The following is a 16,533-nucleotide window of genomic DNA, read 5'->3' as shown; positions in this document are numbered from 1 at the left end:
CTTTGGTACTTCTTAATACAATACAAATATAGTTGTGGGTGCTAGAGAGAGAAAGCATCGATCCGATGGATGTACTTTGTTGAGAAATACGGGTTCGCTCGGGTCATTCAGTATTCATATTTCGAATAGTAAACACGCTGTTGTAGGAAGGAAGGCAAATCAGAAGATGGATTTGCTTGGCTACGACAAGCTGGTGTTCCCCAAGGCAGCATACTGGGGCTCATATTGTATAACATTTTTACTTCTGACTTACCTGATTTACAACCAGGGTGTCACAAATCTTTGTTTGCAGATGACACGAGCCTTTAGCCAAAGGGCGAAGCCTTCGTGTCATTTGTAGTAGATTGCAAACAAGTTTGGAAATTTTCTCCACTTATTTGCGAAGCCGAGAGCTTCTTATTTGAAACCTTCTAGCAGACATATTGTCACTATGAATGGGGTTCCAATTAATTGGTCTAGTGAAGCTAAATATTTAGGACTTCTGCTAGATCAAAAATTAACTTTTAAAAATCACATTGAAGGCCTTCAAGCCAAATGTAACAAATACATATATTAAGTGTCTATATCCACTTATAAACAGAAAATCAAAACTTTGTCTTAAGAGCAAACTTTTGATTTACTTACAAATTTTTAGACCAGCCATGTTGTATGCTGTGCCAATATGGACTAGTTGCTGCAATACCAGAAAGAAGGCACTTCAGAGGATTCAAAATAAAATTTTGAAAATGATTCTGAAGTTGCCTCCATGGTATAGTACCAATGAACTTCATAGAATTTCTAATATTGAGACATTGCAACAAATGTCCCACAAAATAATTTTCAATCTTAGACAAAAATCGTTGCAATCTTCTATTGCAACGATTTGCTCCTTGTACCCTTAGTATAAATTAGGTTAAGTTTAGTTTAAGTTGAAAACATTTTAATTCCTACATGGTTCAATTCAACCAGTTGAAAAATCATAACTGCCAGAGGCAATTTAAATGTAATAATAATAACTGAATATGTAACATAGCAAATAAGGACGATAGTGTTAAGAAAACACCTAGTTTAAGAGATGAATGCATGTATTAGATAATTAGCAAATAAAATCAGTTAAAAAAGCCATTGCGTCAACGTTAGCAGCCAGTTCAAAATCAAAAACAAAATTATTCATTTTTTTTAAGTGGTGCTTTTGGTGAAAATTGAGTAAAACTTTCTTGGGAAAAAGGCAACGGTAATACAATTTTACTTAGTCGCTTAATAGATGAAAGTTAGAGATCTATAGATCGAGCCGCTTAGGATTCAGTCTGATAATGAAAATTCTAAAGCAACTTGATGAATTATTTATCTAAATTCTTGCAAGACACATGTGTTGAGGGCTCTATTATAAAATTATAAAAAGCATAAATTTCGTACCCATTAGTACAAATTAAATCAGAACTCACCGATCAGCAGCCCCCCGAGCAGGGTGAAGATCATTTCGCAGTTGTGGGTGAGCAGAAATCCGACCACGTTGCTGCCGATCATCGCTCCGAGCCGGCCGGTCATCAGTATCAGACAGAGCGCCATTGCCCTAATTCCAGCAAACCGCATCCATCCGGAGCATAACCGTGGAGCGCCACACCGGTGCAACAAACCCCACATGAGCCCGAGCCCGAGCGCGCGCACACGCAATGGTCCAATGCATTTCAGTTTTCGGATTGGAAGCACCAACGAGGAAAAAACCGTTGGATTTCGGCGGGTTAGTTCGGGCGCGTGTATTTCCACGGCGATGCACGCAGTCGCGTTGCATTAATTCGGATGTTTGCATTTTTCGTTATGTTCCGAGATCATGTCCGGTCGGTTCCGCCACAGCACAGGCGTCGGTCCAGGCAACAGCATTGGGGTTGTGAGGAGAGGGAAGTAACGAATAAATGATTAATCTCATAATTGTTATGGTGGATGGTTGGATGGGTGCGATGTTGAAAGGGATGAACATTTTTCTATCGCCGGTGGTGCGCGGAGGAAAGCGCGAGAAAGCGATACGCCTTGGTAGGCTTTCGGTATATTGGGAGGCGTTTAGCCTTACTATTTGATAGTGATGAATATTGGAGAGGACTTCTATATGAATTCTTCATGCCTGCCGTATCCTAACGGAACTATCAAATCTATACTTTTGCATTTCTATCTCATTGTAAAATAACGTTCACGTAAAAGTCTCTCATTATTTAATTAGGATTTGCCTTTCTTCCGAATCATTCGTATAAATTTCGTTCAATTCGCTAAGATAAACACTAAACAGCCGTATCGCCCTACTGATCTTTTCGTTTTATTTGCTTTCATTTGTTCCTAGATAATCAAATCGTTGGAATAAATAAAGGAGAGATAAGACTACCAAAATAAGCGGCAATTGGCCTTTGCCGTAAACTCTACACATCATATTTATAAAACGTTTATCACGATCGTCCACATTCTCCAGTAGATAATTGAAAGCGCTCACTACATTTCCGTTGAATATCCACCAATCAAGCTGCTCATGATTTCTAATTTTTCGGTTGCCAATTCACTCATCTACCTTCGCTGGCGCGAAATTGGGCACTAATTTTCCGCATTTGTTTACAGGTGGTGCCGCGCATTTCAAATCCCTCTTATATCGCTCAGCAAGCACCACATGTACGTTAACATTGCATACACCGTGGTGGTCGCGGCCTGCCAGAGATCTAATGCGATACGGCAGATAGGAAGCCGACTCGCTTTCTCCCGTATAAATCCGATATCGCTCGTTTTAAAATTGTGTGTTTTTCCACTGTACCGACTTCAATGAACAAATCAATCCGATTCTTTCCCCATCACTTCTATCGCCCAAATGGATCGTATTTAGCCCCGGCGGTAACCGTCGACGGTAAAGTGATGATGATGGTCGTCTCTGCCGGATGATTGTAATGACGTGCACCCAAACCGATGCAGTGCAGCAGCGCGCCGCGATCGCATCGCCGAGTCGTCGTCGTCGTCAATACTCACCGATAATTAGTTGGAAATAGATCAACCGATATGGCGCTGAGCACCGATCCGCAGCAACCAACGGCGAGGAAAACCACGATCACCAGCAGCGTCAGGTAGAAATCGGAAGTCCACAGCGCGGCGACGCCGCACGCGCCACACGCCACGTACCAAATATCTGTTAGGGTGATAGGATGGGGAGAAAGAAGCGAAATAATGTTATAGGAAATCAAATGAGTTGGAGATTTTCGTGGCGAGGGAAACATTTTCAACAAAACGCAACCAGGTGGAAAGAAAAATGTCGAATGATCGATGCTCCAGATATTTTAATGGTTCGGTCTGTCTACCTGAACGGCCTTGTTGATGTTGGTTTAGGCTGAAATGGGGATCAGTTTTAATGAAAGTACAAACGAAGTTAATCATTCATTAATGCAATGGGATTAATAATACTTTTGTGGTGAAGGATTTTTTTTTAAATTATAAGGGTGCCTAAAAGCATAAGATTCTCTTACTACTTCATTTATTAGTTACTAGCAGACCCGACGAACTTTGTTTCGCCTACAATTGATTTATTCTCTGATTAGTTCTCGAGTTAAGCAGAAATGTGTGTTCCATTTGTATGGGAGCCCCCCTTTCCAAAAGGGGGAGGGGTCTCAAACCATCTTAAGAACCTTCCCCGACCCCAAAAACCTCTGCATGTAAATTTTCACGCCGATCGGTTCAGTAGTTTCCGAGTCTATAAGGGTCAGACAGACAGAAATTCATTTTTATGTATATAGATTACTTACTACTTCATTATTATTCATTTATTCACTACCAGGGCTTGTAAAAAGTGCAGATTTGTGAATATACTCTATGATAATTTGTTGCATGGAAATTCTCAGATTCATCGAGAGAGAGGAGATACACATATTCGATGTACTGTGTTTGTCGCACAAATACTGCACGGGAGAGTTGTCGTGCTTCATTTTTGCGTATGAAGTATTGTTGCTCGGTGTTGCAACCTACTCACAACATCATTTAGCAACAAAGCTTCTCTCTCGCTTTGCTTGTGTTGCTGGCATAATTTACTGGTTTGTTTTGCTCGGAAGTTCCATTTCTACGGGTCGGAACCGAGAAGGATTGCTTCATGCTACAACATGGCACTGAGAAGATACATGTTTAATTCGTTCAGTACTGTAGTAAGAGAGCGTATAGACACAATCAGCATACGTTCACCATTCGCATGCTGGAAGCGTGCAATAAAAGAATGGTGGAGAATAGGGAATGCACCTAAATGTTGAAGTATAAACACAAACTCTTATTATCGTGTAGCTTCTAAAAAACGAAAAATTTAATTATTCAATTATTTTCTATGAGAACATCAATGCTTTCACAGAAATAATACCTTATGTGAAAAAATCCTTAGAATATTCAGAAAATTGTCGCCCACAAACTTTTACTCCAGAATGTTCAATTATGAAACATACCATCAAACAGTACTGTGGCGTGCATTGTACAATTCTTTTAAGCGAACAAAGATTGTGGGAAAAGTACACGGTGGACAATATTAAGCGTGAAAATGTTTAGAAAACTGCTAAAGTATTTTTGGTCTACTGAGCTCCATTGTATACAAACGTGATTTGAAGGCCAAAGACACGAAGCAACTGATCAATAGGATAAGAAGCAGCATCCGGAAATGGCATCCGTTAAACTACGCCGCGCAGCGGACCACGAACCATACACTATCATTCATTAATCTATGTTTAAATACTAAGGACTACTTTTTATAATAACGTAGATCAGATTGAGCTGCACTTCTTTGCAGTTTTCTTCCCGAGCCATTTATTCCATTCCCGCTATTTAGTGGCCACCCATTAGATGTGTTATTTTTAGGGAATGTAAAACAACAACATTGCTAATGAGAACCACATTTTCCTTTTTTGTGAATGTTAGGACAAACTCAACTCGCAATAAACATTTGTCCCAAACTGCAACAGAATAGGACAATGATCGCCTGCCGCGCCTTTCGAGAATTAATCGATTTTCGACGATGTGTTAGGTTAAATAAGTTTCAGTTATGGGCTGAAAGTCTCCTTTATAAAGACAAAAAAAAGTATCAGTTATCAATATTTAGAAATAAACTTAACCATCTGTTAACATGATTTGTGTTTTACTTCTGAAATATACAAGTTATTGCAGTTTGGAAAGTTCCCAACATATACCTCTCCATGTTTGTTGCAAATATTGCAAATAAACTGGAACTCAGCATTGTCTTTATCCTCTGCAGATGAGGGCAAAGACGAAAGATATTTCAGTTACCAGATAAAGATTGTCGCTGTCGTCGCTGTCCGGAACATCTTTTGCTGGCGAGGATAGGGGATCTAAATGTCAATGAATGAATTTGACAGTTAGGTACCACACGTGTTTCGGACAGCAGAACAAAAAGAACCGAGGCGATAATCTTTATCTGGGAACTAAAATATCTTTTGCAAAGATTTATCTCTTCCCTTTTATAACATTGCTTGGTTTTTTGCAATAGAAAATTTTGTATATATTTGTTTAGTAGGCTTGTGAGACTACCAGTTGAATTAGATATCTTGGAATCTTAAAAATTTAAAGAGTTGTGATTTTCTACAAAGTTGTTCGAAAGATCAAACCCATTGTGAACAACATCTAATTAATTCGAAATTCATCCGCATGGTGGCTAGCGTATATGAGACTACCAGTTGAATTAGATATCTCGGAATCTGTGAAATTTAGAGAGTTGTGATTTTCTACAAAGTTGTTCGAAAGATCAAACCCATTGTGGACAACATCTAATTAGTTCAAGATATATCCACTTGGCGGCGCTAGCGTATAGAGCACTACCAGTTGAATTAGATATCTCGGAATCTGTGAAATTTAGAGAGTTGTGATATTCTACAAAGTTGTTCGAAAGATCAAACCCATTGTGGACAACATCTTATTAGTTCGGAATTCATCCACTTGGCGGCGCTAGCGTATATGACACTACCAGTTGAATTAGATATCTCGGAATCTGTAAAATTTTGAGAGTTGTGGCATTCTACAATGTTGTTCGAAAGATCAAACCCATTGTGAACAACATCTAATTAATTCGAAATTCATCCGCATGGTGGCTAGCGTATATGAGACTACCAGTTGAATAAGATATCTCGGAATCTGTGAAATTTAGAGAGTTGTGATATTCTACAAAGTTGTTCGAAAGATCAAATCCATTGAGGAGAACATCTAATTAGTTCGGAATTCATCCACCTGGCGGCGCTAGTGTATATGACACTACCAGTTGAATAAGATATCTCGGAATCTGTGAAATTTAGAGAGTTGTGATTTTCTACAAAGTTGTTCGAAAGATCAAACCCATTGTGGACAACATCTAATTAGTTCAGAATATATCCACTTGGCGGCGCTAGCGTATAGAGCACTACCAGTTGAATAAGATATCTCGGAATCTGTGAAATTTAGAGAGTTGTGATATTCTACAAAGTTGTTCGAAAGATCAAACCCATTGTGAACAACATCTAATTAATTCGAAATTTATCCGCATGGTGGCTAGCGTCTATTTGAACGAAATATGCACACTTAAATTCAGAATCTCAGCTCATTAATATTTTTTACTGATTTCAATCGGTAAAAGTAAATTTGAGCCGAGAGCTCAGTTATTTAAAATAAGTTTACCGATTTCTGTAAATATTTTTGCCGATGTCTCAGCTGTTCAAAATAAAATACTGATCTCTGGTAGTATAAATTACCGAACAACTCAGTTCCAAATAAAACTTCCTGAAACTGTAAAAAATATACCGATTGTTCAGTAAAAATCAATGCGTTTAACTGAGCTTTCGGTGAAATAAGTACGGAGTTCTCAGCAAAGCTCGATGTGACGATATCACCGATGGTGATTGTTTATCGACGCCATATTTATGAAGTACACATCTCCGATTCATTTGAAAGAAGTTGTTGCACGAGCGATTTGCTTTATTTAATTTGAAGGCTTTGCAGTACATATAATAGAGTAATATTTTACGGGTTGAAAGTTTAAGTAGTTCAGGTAGGTTTCAAGGTTTCATTACTGTTTGTTACATTTTATCAACCATTACTGTTTGAACATGATATTTTCAATTTCCTGACAAAAGGCTAAATTATCTCGCTGTTTAACCTAGCTGGATTCGTCAAAAAATATAATATTACTAGCTGACCCGACAGACGATTTCCCCCATAGGTGATGATTTTCTTATGAGGAAATATTGGAGATAATAAAGTACTGGAGGAGTAAAGAAAATCCATCCAGCTGTTTGGAAGTTATGCGGTTACGAACGCACACCAATTCACTTTGAAATATAATAAAATATGCTTGTCAATGAATAATAATAAATCGATGAATGACAAAATTCTTGTGCTTCCTTATTTTATTATCTAAGAAAAAACAGAAACCCAAATTACGATTTATTCGGTATTTTTCATTACCGAAATCCGTAATGTACGTGCAAATAACTCGGTATTATTTACCGAGTGCTCAGTTATAACTGACATTTCGCCACCGGGTACTCAGAACCGAGACCTCGGTAACTTTTTAAACTATTTTACTGAGGTGGATACCGAGAGCTCAGCTGTTGAGAAATCGGTAAACTGGTAACCGAGCCCGGTAAATAAGATTAAGTGTGAATTGTTAAAAAGATCAAACCCACTACGCAGAACATCTAATTAATTTGAAATTCATCCGCTTGGCAGCGCTAGCGTATATGAGATCATCAGTTGAATGAGACATCTTGCAATCTGTAGAATTTAGATAGTTGTGTTTTTTTACAAAGTTTTTCAAAGGATCAAAACTATTACGGTGGACGTCTGATTAATTCAGAATTCATCTGCTTGGCGGAGCTAGCGTATATGAGAGAATTAGATATCTCGGAACTTTAAAAAAATAGATTTGTGATATTACACCAAGTTGTTATATATCAGAATCTGTTTAATTCTGAGAGTTGTGATGTTCCACAGAGTTAGAATGATCAAAACCTTACGTCCTTAACTCGGGATTGAGTTTTTTAGGTGGCGGAAACGCACATGAGGCTACCAATTGAAATAGATATCACAGAATATGTATCATTTAGTGAGTTTTTCGGAAGGTCAGAACCATTATATTTCAAATCTCATTATTATGGTATTCATCCGCTTGGTGGCGCTAGCGCACACAAAACTAGTGGAATATGTGAAATTATGAGAGCTGTGATGTCTTCAATCACTATCAACAACCACCGCTGCTGCTGCACCATCGATGATTGCCCCCAACGCAATCACTGCGGTAGCCGTTTTCGCAGACAACAGAAATAACACTCGTCAAACCTCCATCGTTCACTGATTTACTGGTCAATTCAAATAATCATTAGTTGGCCAATTTTATTACTCGTGGCGTACGCATCGGATATGCTCTGGTTTGACGTTTGCTCACTACCGCCATCTGGTTCGTGATTTGCCAAATTAACTGAAATCAACAGTTGTCGTTAGTGTTTGAACGACGATGAATTTGATGAGAATGTTCAATATGTTATGTCTGTTTGTCTGTGCTTTAACCTAATGATTTGGACCTTTCGAACAAACTTTGTAGAAGACGGCTTTTTTCTAAATTGAATAGATTCCCAGATATCCTACCTTGCCTAAATACACTTGTACACTAGCGCCGTTGGGTGGATGAATTCTGAACTAAGCTAATATTTAACGTGATGGTTTTGACCATTTGATATTTCTAAATTGAATAGCTTCCGAGATATCCTACCTACCTGCCGAAAGTCTCTTGTACACTAGCGCCATTGAGTGGATGAATTCTGAGCTAAACTAATCTTCAACATGATGGTTTTGTCCTTCCGGCCAACTTTGTAGAAGACGGCTACTTTCTAAGTTGAATAACTTCCGCTATATCCTACCTTACCGAAGCGCCGTTCGGTGAATCAATTCTGAACTAAACTAATCTTCAATATAATGGTTTTAATCTTTCGAACAACTTTGTAGAAGACGGCTTTTTCTAGATTGAATTGCTTCCGAGATATCCTACCTTGCCGAAAATCTCTTGTACACTAGCGAATGAGCGAATGAATTCTGAATTAAATTAATCTTCAACATAACATAATCGTTTCGACCTTCCGAACAACTTTGTAGGAGACGGCTACTTTCTAAGTTGAATAGATTCCGAGATATCCTACCTTGCTGAAAGTCTCATGTACACTAGCGCCGTTCGATGGATCAATTCAGAACTAAACTAAGCTTCAACATAATGGTTTTGACCTTTTGAACAACTTTGTAGAAGACGGCTTCTTTCTAAATTGTATAGATTCCAAGATATCCTACCTTGCTGAAAGTCTTATGTACACTAGCGCCTTTGGGTGGGCGAATTCCGAAATAAACTTATCTCCAACATAATGGTTTTGACTTTTCGATAAACTTTGTAGAAGACGATGAATTTCTAAGTTAAATAGATTCCGAGATATCCTACTTTACCGAAACTCTCACGTACATTATCGCCGTTGGGTAGATGAATTCTGAACAAAACTAATCTTTAACATAAAGGTTTTTACCATACAAACAAATTTGTAGAATACAGCTACTTGCTAAATTGAATAGATTCTTAGATATCATACTTTGCTGAAAATCTTATGTACACTAGCGCCTAATTGCAGTAACTTAAACTAAATGATTGGAATTTTGTTATTATTTAGTCTAAGTTACTAAAGGAATTCAAACAACGAACCATTAGACAGAGAGTTGCAGAAAGCCTTCTGCACTAGAAGTCCACCATACAACACATTTTGAAACTCATCTTTTGGGATGAGTTATTGACAAACTACTAAATGATTGATAACATCCTTGACTTAAGGTCTAGATTACGAGATATCTTATCTTGTAAGTCTCAAGAACAATGAATTCCGAAGAACTTTGTAAAATACGACTACTTTCTAAATCTAACCGCTTCCATAGTAGGCGAAAATGCGCGTTGTGAATTGCCCATGCGAAATATCCATATGAATCTTAATTTCAGTTTTTCACGATTTGATCATCCTTACCATAGACTTTTGCATGAGGAAATATCATATAAACCCGTCGGAAACGATAACGACATATCTGCTGAAGGAATGAAGAAAATCCATACAGCCGTTTTCGAGTTATGAGGATACGAACACAAATCATTTCATTTTTATTACATAGAGAAGAAAATAGAAGAAGACTAGTCGACCCAGCAGACGTTCTCCTGCGAAAATGCGCGTTCTGAGCTGCCCATGCGAATTATCTTAATTTTAGTTTTTCATAATTTCTCCACCCTTACTCGTGATTTTCGCATGAGAAAATAAAAATATCATATAAACCCTTTGGAAACGACAACAGATATAGGGTAACTGTTCCGTTTTCTATCTCACTGAACATATATTCATCTCATCGCAAAACAAAGAAATACAGCACCAATATCGTGGCTATTTTTTGCTAACACGCGTGCTCACTACTGAAAAAATACAAAAATTAGAAACAATTCATATTCCTTTTCATTGCTTTGTTTTTGATGGGATGGAAATAGGAGCTATGGAATGAAGTGCCAAACCGTTTCCCTATTTTCTGAAGGAATGTAGAAAATCTATCCAGCCGTTTCCGAGTTATGCGGATACGAACACAGACCATTTCATTTTTATTGGGGTTTGGCAGGTTTTGTTCTATTATTGTTGTTTTTGTTGTCCAAATTTTATGAAATTCGGCCACAATATTCTTTGATATGCAAAGAATGTTTAGGCCAAATTTGAGCATAATTGGTTATAGAAAACCCCCTGACAGGGACAATAATAGAACAAAAACTGCAAAAGCCGTCATCCCCCCTATATAGAAGATAGATTATACCCAATTAGTCTCTAGCCCGTCGAAATAACCGCATTTTTTTGTTGCGCGTGTGGATCAAAACTGCTTCGTAAAAACATGTATTCAGAGAGAAGCGCTACATTTGTCTCGTATATTGCAGCCTGAGAACAGCTGCAAAATTCAAAATTGTTTTGGTTTGTTATGTTTCATCTTCTCCCGTAATACAACGCAGGAGTGACATCAACACAAGAGTTCGTTACAATCGCTTCCCTCGGTAGGCGATCAAACAACGAACATGTATGATTCAGTAGCTTATGTGTGACAAGAGCATCGAAGCTTCGTGTTGCTTGCCGAATTTGTTTCCTCACTACCACTGGCTGCTTGTGAAGCAAGCAAGAGAATGAGGCATGCGAGGTTTGCTCATCTTCATTGGGTTGCAAGCCCTGTTCACTACACTTAGTCTACATTATAGATAGTAGAATCTATAGATGAGCGAAAGCATGGCTGAGTCGATTTTTTTGCCCGTGCACACGCGCATATGACGTCACAGCCCTTAACGTTTTCATTGAAATCGTGACGTCATGCTCGTTTGGAGACACGTTTGACAGTTCGTTTGGAGACAGAGGATTTATCTTCGCTCATCTATATATTCCACTATCTATAGTCTACATCTATACAGATAACACTGAATCAACAATTTGACGCCACAATACACGGTTCGAGGCCGCATCTCGAATACGCCCCACGCTCGCCAAGTCGTTTTGCACCTGGTCTGCCAACCTCGCTCGCTGCGCTCCACGCCGTCTCGTACCTGCCGGATCGGAAGCTAACATCATCTTTTCAGGGTTGCTGTCCGGCATTTTTGCAACATGCCCTGCCCATCGCACCCTTCCGGCTTTAGCTACCTTCTGGGTTCGCCGTAGAGCTGGGCGAGCTCGTGGTTCATTCTTCGCCGTCTCTCGAATACTCCGAGTGCTTGCAAGGAGGACTTGCATTGTTTATGTCCGTAGAGGACTACCGGTCTTATCAGCGTCTTGTACATGACAAATTTGGTGCGATGGCGAATCTTTTTTGACCGCAGTTTCTTCTGGAGCCCGTTGTAGGCCCGACTTCCACAGATGATGCGCCTTCGTATTTTACGACTAATATTATTATCAGCCGTTAGCAAGGATCCGAGGTAGACGAATTCCTCGACCACCTCGAAGGTATCCCCGTCTATCTACTGCTTCCCAGGCGGGCCCTGTCGCGATCGGTTCTGCCCACAGGCATGTACTTTGTCTTTGACACATTCACCAGTCCGTTTCAGGCGGGTGTACAGTTCTGCCAACTTTGCAAATGTTCGGCCGACAATGTCCATGCCATCCGCTCCCCGCATGACCATCACCTTGTCTTAGTCCCTGGCGCGATTCGAACGAACTGGAGTGTTCGACCGAAATCTTCACACAGTTTTGCACACCATTCACCGTTGCTTTGCTCAGTCTCAGTCTGTCGTAAACCGCCTTGAAATTAACGAACAGATGGTGCGTTGGGACCTGGTATTCACGGCATTTTTGAAGGATTTGCCGTACAGTAAAGATCTGGTCCGTTGTCGAGCGGCCATCAACGAAGCCGGCTTGATAACTTCCCACGAACTCATTCACTAATGGTGACAGACGTCGGAGGATAAGCTGGGAATCACTTTGTAGGTGACATTAAGGATGGTGATCGCTCGAAAGTTCTCACACTCCAGCTTGTCGCTTTTCTTGTAGATGGGGCCTATAACCCCTTCTTCCACTCATCCGGTAGCAGTTTCCCAGATTCTGACTATCAGATACCATCCTTACCAGCTGCTTAATTGGTCTTTAGCTGTTGAATAGCATCCTTAACTTCCCTCAAGGTGGGGGCTGGTTGGCTTCCATTGTCCGCTGAACTGACGTAGTCATCTCCTCCGCTGCCTTGACTTTCACTGCCTGTACTCTCAGCGCCATTCAAATGTTCCTCGTACTGCTGCTTCCACCTTTCGATCACCACACGTTCGTTCGTCAAGATGCTTCCATCCTTATCCCGGCACATTTCGGCTAGCGGCACAAAGCCTTTGCGGGATGCGATGAGCTTCTGGTAGAAGTTGCGTGTTTCTTGAGAACGGCACAGCTGTTCCATCTCCTCGCACTCCGCTTCTTCCAGGCGGCGTTTCTAGGTAGCCAAAGGTACGCAGACCAAGGCCCTCTCCTCCCCTAGCGGTGTTACTGCGGCGAAAGAGGTGACCGCCCTTACGGCCAGTGAGGGTAAGAAAACGCCAAGCTCGAAGCGAGCCAAACGCGCTACCATTAAGGCAAAGCGTCGCCTGGATGGTGCACCGGAGTCTGAAGGGCGCGTGCCCAAGAAGGCGAAAGGCACTAGACAGGCACAAGTTGCTGAGCCACAAGCTGGCCCCAGCCAGCCATCGGTATCCGCCGAAGGGGATAAAAATCCTTGGCAGCTGGTCAGTAGGGTGCGGAAGTCAAACACCCCTCGACCTGCGTGTTCCTTCGGAGAAGCCAATCGGAAAAAGCCGTGCAAGTAACCACTGTGCACCTGCCCAGCAACTGCTGTGGCAGGCGGTCTCGGAGTCGAGGACCGATGTCGCCCTCCTGTCCGACCCGTACAACGTCCCTGCCGACAACGGCAACTGGGTGGCAAACGGGTCTAGGTCAGTGGCAATCTGCACAACGGGAAGGTACCCGGCTCAAGAGGTTGTACACTCCTCCGCGGAGGGTGTCGCGATAGCCAAGATCAATGGGGTGTTCTATTGTAGCTGCTACGCCCCACCAAGGTGGCCAATGGAACAGTTCAACCAGATGATCGACAGGCTATCGTCCGACCTAGTAGGTCGGAGCCTGTTCGTTATAGCGGGAGATTTTAATGCTTGGGCAGTGGAATGGGTCAGCCGCTGCACCAATCAGAAGGGACAAGCGTTACTCGCTTGGGGGCAGCAGGGACAGCAGGGACAGCATGGACCATGTCCAAGGGCTTGACGACCCCTCCCCAGCTGTCTGCGAGTCAGGGAGAACTGCCTAGGGCGTGGTGGGATTTGGCAGTGGGCTCTGCTAAAATCCCTCCCAAAAAACCACAAGTGCCCGTAATCAGACTCTATCAAAGCGACTGTGTGCCGCTTCAAAAGCACAAGCCCAGGGAGTGCCAATTGGCATGGGGAGTGTCCCTACTTCGGTAGGGTAGCGCGTGAGCTGCTTCGGCAGGGAGTGAGTGATCTGGTTGTGCTGAGGCAGGAGTGTCATAGCGTGTCACCGCTATTACCACTTCGAAGCGCAGCAGAAGTCTGAGTATGGACTGCACATGCTGAGGTAGGAGTCGAGGTACCCATCGACATCTCGAGGCATTGCAGTGGAGTGTTAGAGTGAGAACCCGAAAAAGGGTCACATGGAGCGAATGGTCTTTGGAGAAGCTGCTTCGGCGGCAGGGTAGCAGTGGGTTGTACCCACACACCTACAGTTGTGCACATGTGGTGCATGGGGAGTGTCCCTGCTTCGGCAGGGTAGCGTGTGGTCTGCTTCGGCAGTGGTGTGATTGATCTGCTCGTGCTGAGGTAGGAGTGTCGTAGCGTAATATCTGTAGGCCCAGGCAGTTACCGCTATTGACACCTCGAGGCATGGCAGCGGAGCGCCCGGGAGAGCATCCAAGTAAGACTCAAATGGAGTGAATGGTGTGCGTCTCGCATAGGACGAGTGCCTGTGTGAGCGATAATGAGCGAGTACGCTTAGTACTGCCATCCCCCCAGAAGTAGTACTGCGAGGTAGTTCCTGGGGGACACGATTGTGGAGCCCAAGGGAGTTTAGTCGGTATTACCGGTATGGTCGAGTCCGACACTCCAGTACACTTCCGTGTGGTAGTTTGGCAACTACAATGCACGTGTACTGGGTTAGTGTGTAAATGCATTCTCCCTTGTAAAAAAAAAAGCGTTACTCGAGGCACTTGCAAAACTCGACGCAGTGCTTGTCAATGACGGAGCCAGTAGCACATTCCGTAGGAATGGGGCCGAGTCATGGATAGATGTAACGTTTGTCAGCCCCGGTCTGGTCTCTGACATGGACTGGAGGGTAGACGAGGGCTACACCCATAGTGATCACCTAGCAATTCGCTTCAAGATCAACTATGGTGTGCAGCGTCCGAGGGCGGGTGATCCTTATCAGGTCCGTGGGTGGAAGTCCAAACACTTCGACAGCGAAATTTTCACCGCGGCCCTGGGACTGGAGGCCAACACCGACAGTCTAAGCGGGGATGCGCTGGTAGCTGTCCTATCACGCGCGTGCGACGCTACTATGCCGAGGAAAGCCCTGCCAAGAAATGGCAGACGCCCGGCATACTGGTGGAGTGCTGAAATTGCAGATCTACGATCAGCCTGCCTCAAGGCTAGACGTAGGACGCAACGAGCCCGCACCGAGGAGGAAAGAGCGGTCCGCCGGGAAGTGTTTCGAGCTGCGAGACTGGCCCTTAACAAGGCCATTAAGAGCAGCAAGAGAGCGTGCTTCGACAACCTGTGCGAGGGTGCCAATGCGAATCCGTGGATGACGCCTATAGGATCGTGATGGCCAAGACCAAAGGGGGCTCTACACCCCCGAACGGTCACCGGACCGGTTGGCGAGGATTATCGAAGTACTCTTCTCGTCCCGAGCCACAAGTCCCTGGCCTCCTCCTGCGCTGCAAGGCGCTGGGAGTGTGGCCGAAATGGTGGCTCCGGTGACGAACGAAGAGTTACTCGCAGTGGCTAACACCCTTGCGATGAACAAAGCTCCAGGCCCCGATGGAGTTCCAAACAGTGCACTCAAGGCAGCGATCATAGCGAACCCGAACATGTTCAGGCTAGCTATGCAGAGATGCCTGGATGAGTGTCGTTTCCCTGAGAGATGGAAAAGGCAGAAATTGGTACTGCTGCCGAAGTCCGGGAAGCCTCCGGGCGACCCATTGGCGTACAGACCAATTTGCCTGATCGACACGACGGGTAAACTGCTCGAGAGGATCATCCTCAACAGGTTCACCCCGTACGCAGAGGGTACGGATGGCCTGTCGAGTAACCAGTTTGGTTTTCGGAAGGGTAAGTCCACGGTGGACGCTATCAATTCAGTTCTCAAGACTGCAGAGGTAGCGATCCAACGGAAAAGGCGAGGAATTCAATACTGTGCGTTGGTGATACTGGACGTGAAGAACGCATTCAACAGCGCAAGCTGGGATACCATCGCGCTATCGTTACACCGGCTTAGCCTGCCGGTGGGACTGTACCGGATCTTGGAAAGCTACTTCCAGAACCGTGTGCTGCTATACAAGACCGATGCCGGTCAGAAAAGTGTTCCTATTACCGCAGGAGTCCCGCAAGGGTCAATCCTGGGCCCGGTACTATGGAAAATGATGTATGACGGGGTTCTGGAGCTAAAGTTCCCTCCTGGTGTGAAGATTGTCGGCTTTGCTGACGATGTAACCCTAGAGGTCTACAGGGAGTCAATCCCCGAAGTAGAGCTAACCGCAGAACACGCGATCAGCACTGTGGCGGACTGGATGAGTGCGAGAGGCCTTGAGCTCGCTCAACATAAGACGGAGGTGGTTATCGTCAGTAACCGTAAGTCGGCACAACATGCAGTTGTACACGTGGGAGACGTCGCGATCACTTCAAAGCGGAGTCTGAAGATTCTTGGGGTCATCATAGACGACAAGCTTACTTTCGGTAGCCATGTCGAATATGCGTGCAAGAAGGCTTCGACTGCTGAGGTGGCATTATCG

At 43.2% G+C, this 16,533-nt stretch overlaps 1 protein-coding gene across 1 annotated transcript in view; it reads right to left on the bottom strand.

Annotated features, from left to right (window-relative positions):
• LOC134203926 (uncharacterized) overlaps positions 1–16,533 on the bottom strand; it is a gene marked incomplete at its 5' end in the record, with an annotated part of 52,984 nt that overhangs the window by 22,982 nt on the left and 13,469 nt on the right. Inside the window, 2 exons of the mRNA XM_062678760.1 lie at positions 1,425–1,552; positions 2,980–3,136. Coding sequence (XP_062534744.1) covers positions 1,425–1,552; positions 2,980–3,136 — 285 coding nt within the window. The remainder of the gene's footprint in view (positions 1–1,424; positions 1,553–2,979; positions 3,137–16,533) is intronic.

The sequence above is a fragment of the Armigeres subalbatus genome, unplaced genomic scaffold (assembly GCF_024139115.2).
Source record: "Armigeres subalbatus isolate Guangzhou_Male unplaced genomic scaffold, GZ_Asu_2 Contig296, whole genome shotgun sequence".
NCBI classification, from domain to species: Eukaryota; Metazoa; Arthropoda; class Insecta; order Diptera; family Culicidae; genus Armigeres; species Armigeres subalbatus.
This window is presented reverse-complemented; position numbering and strand designations above follow the sequence as displayed.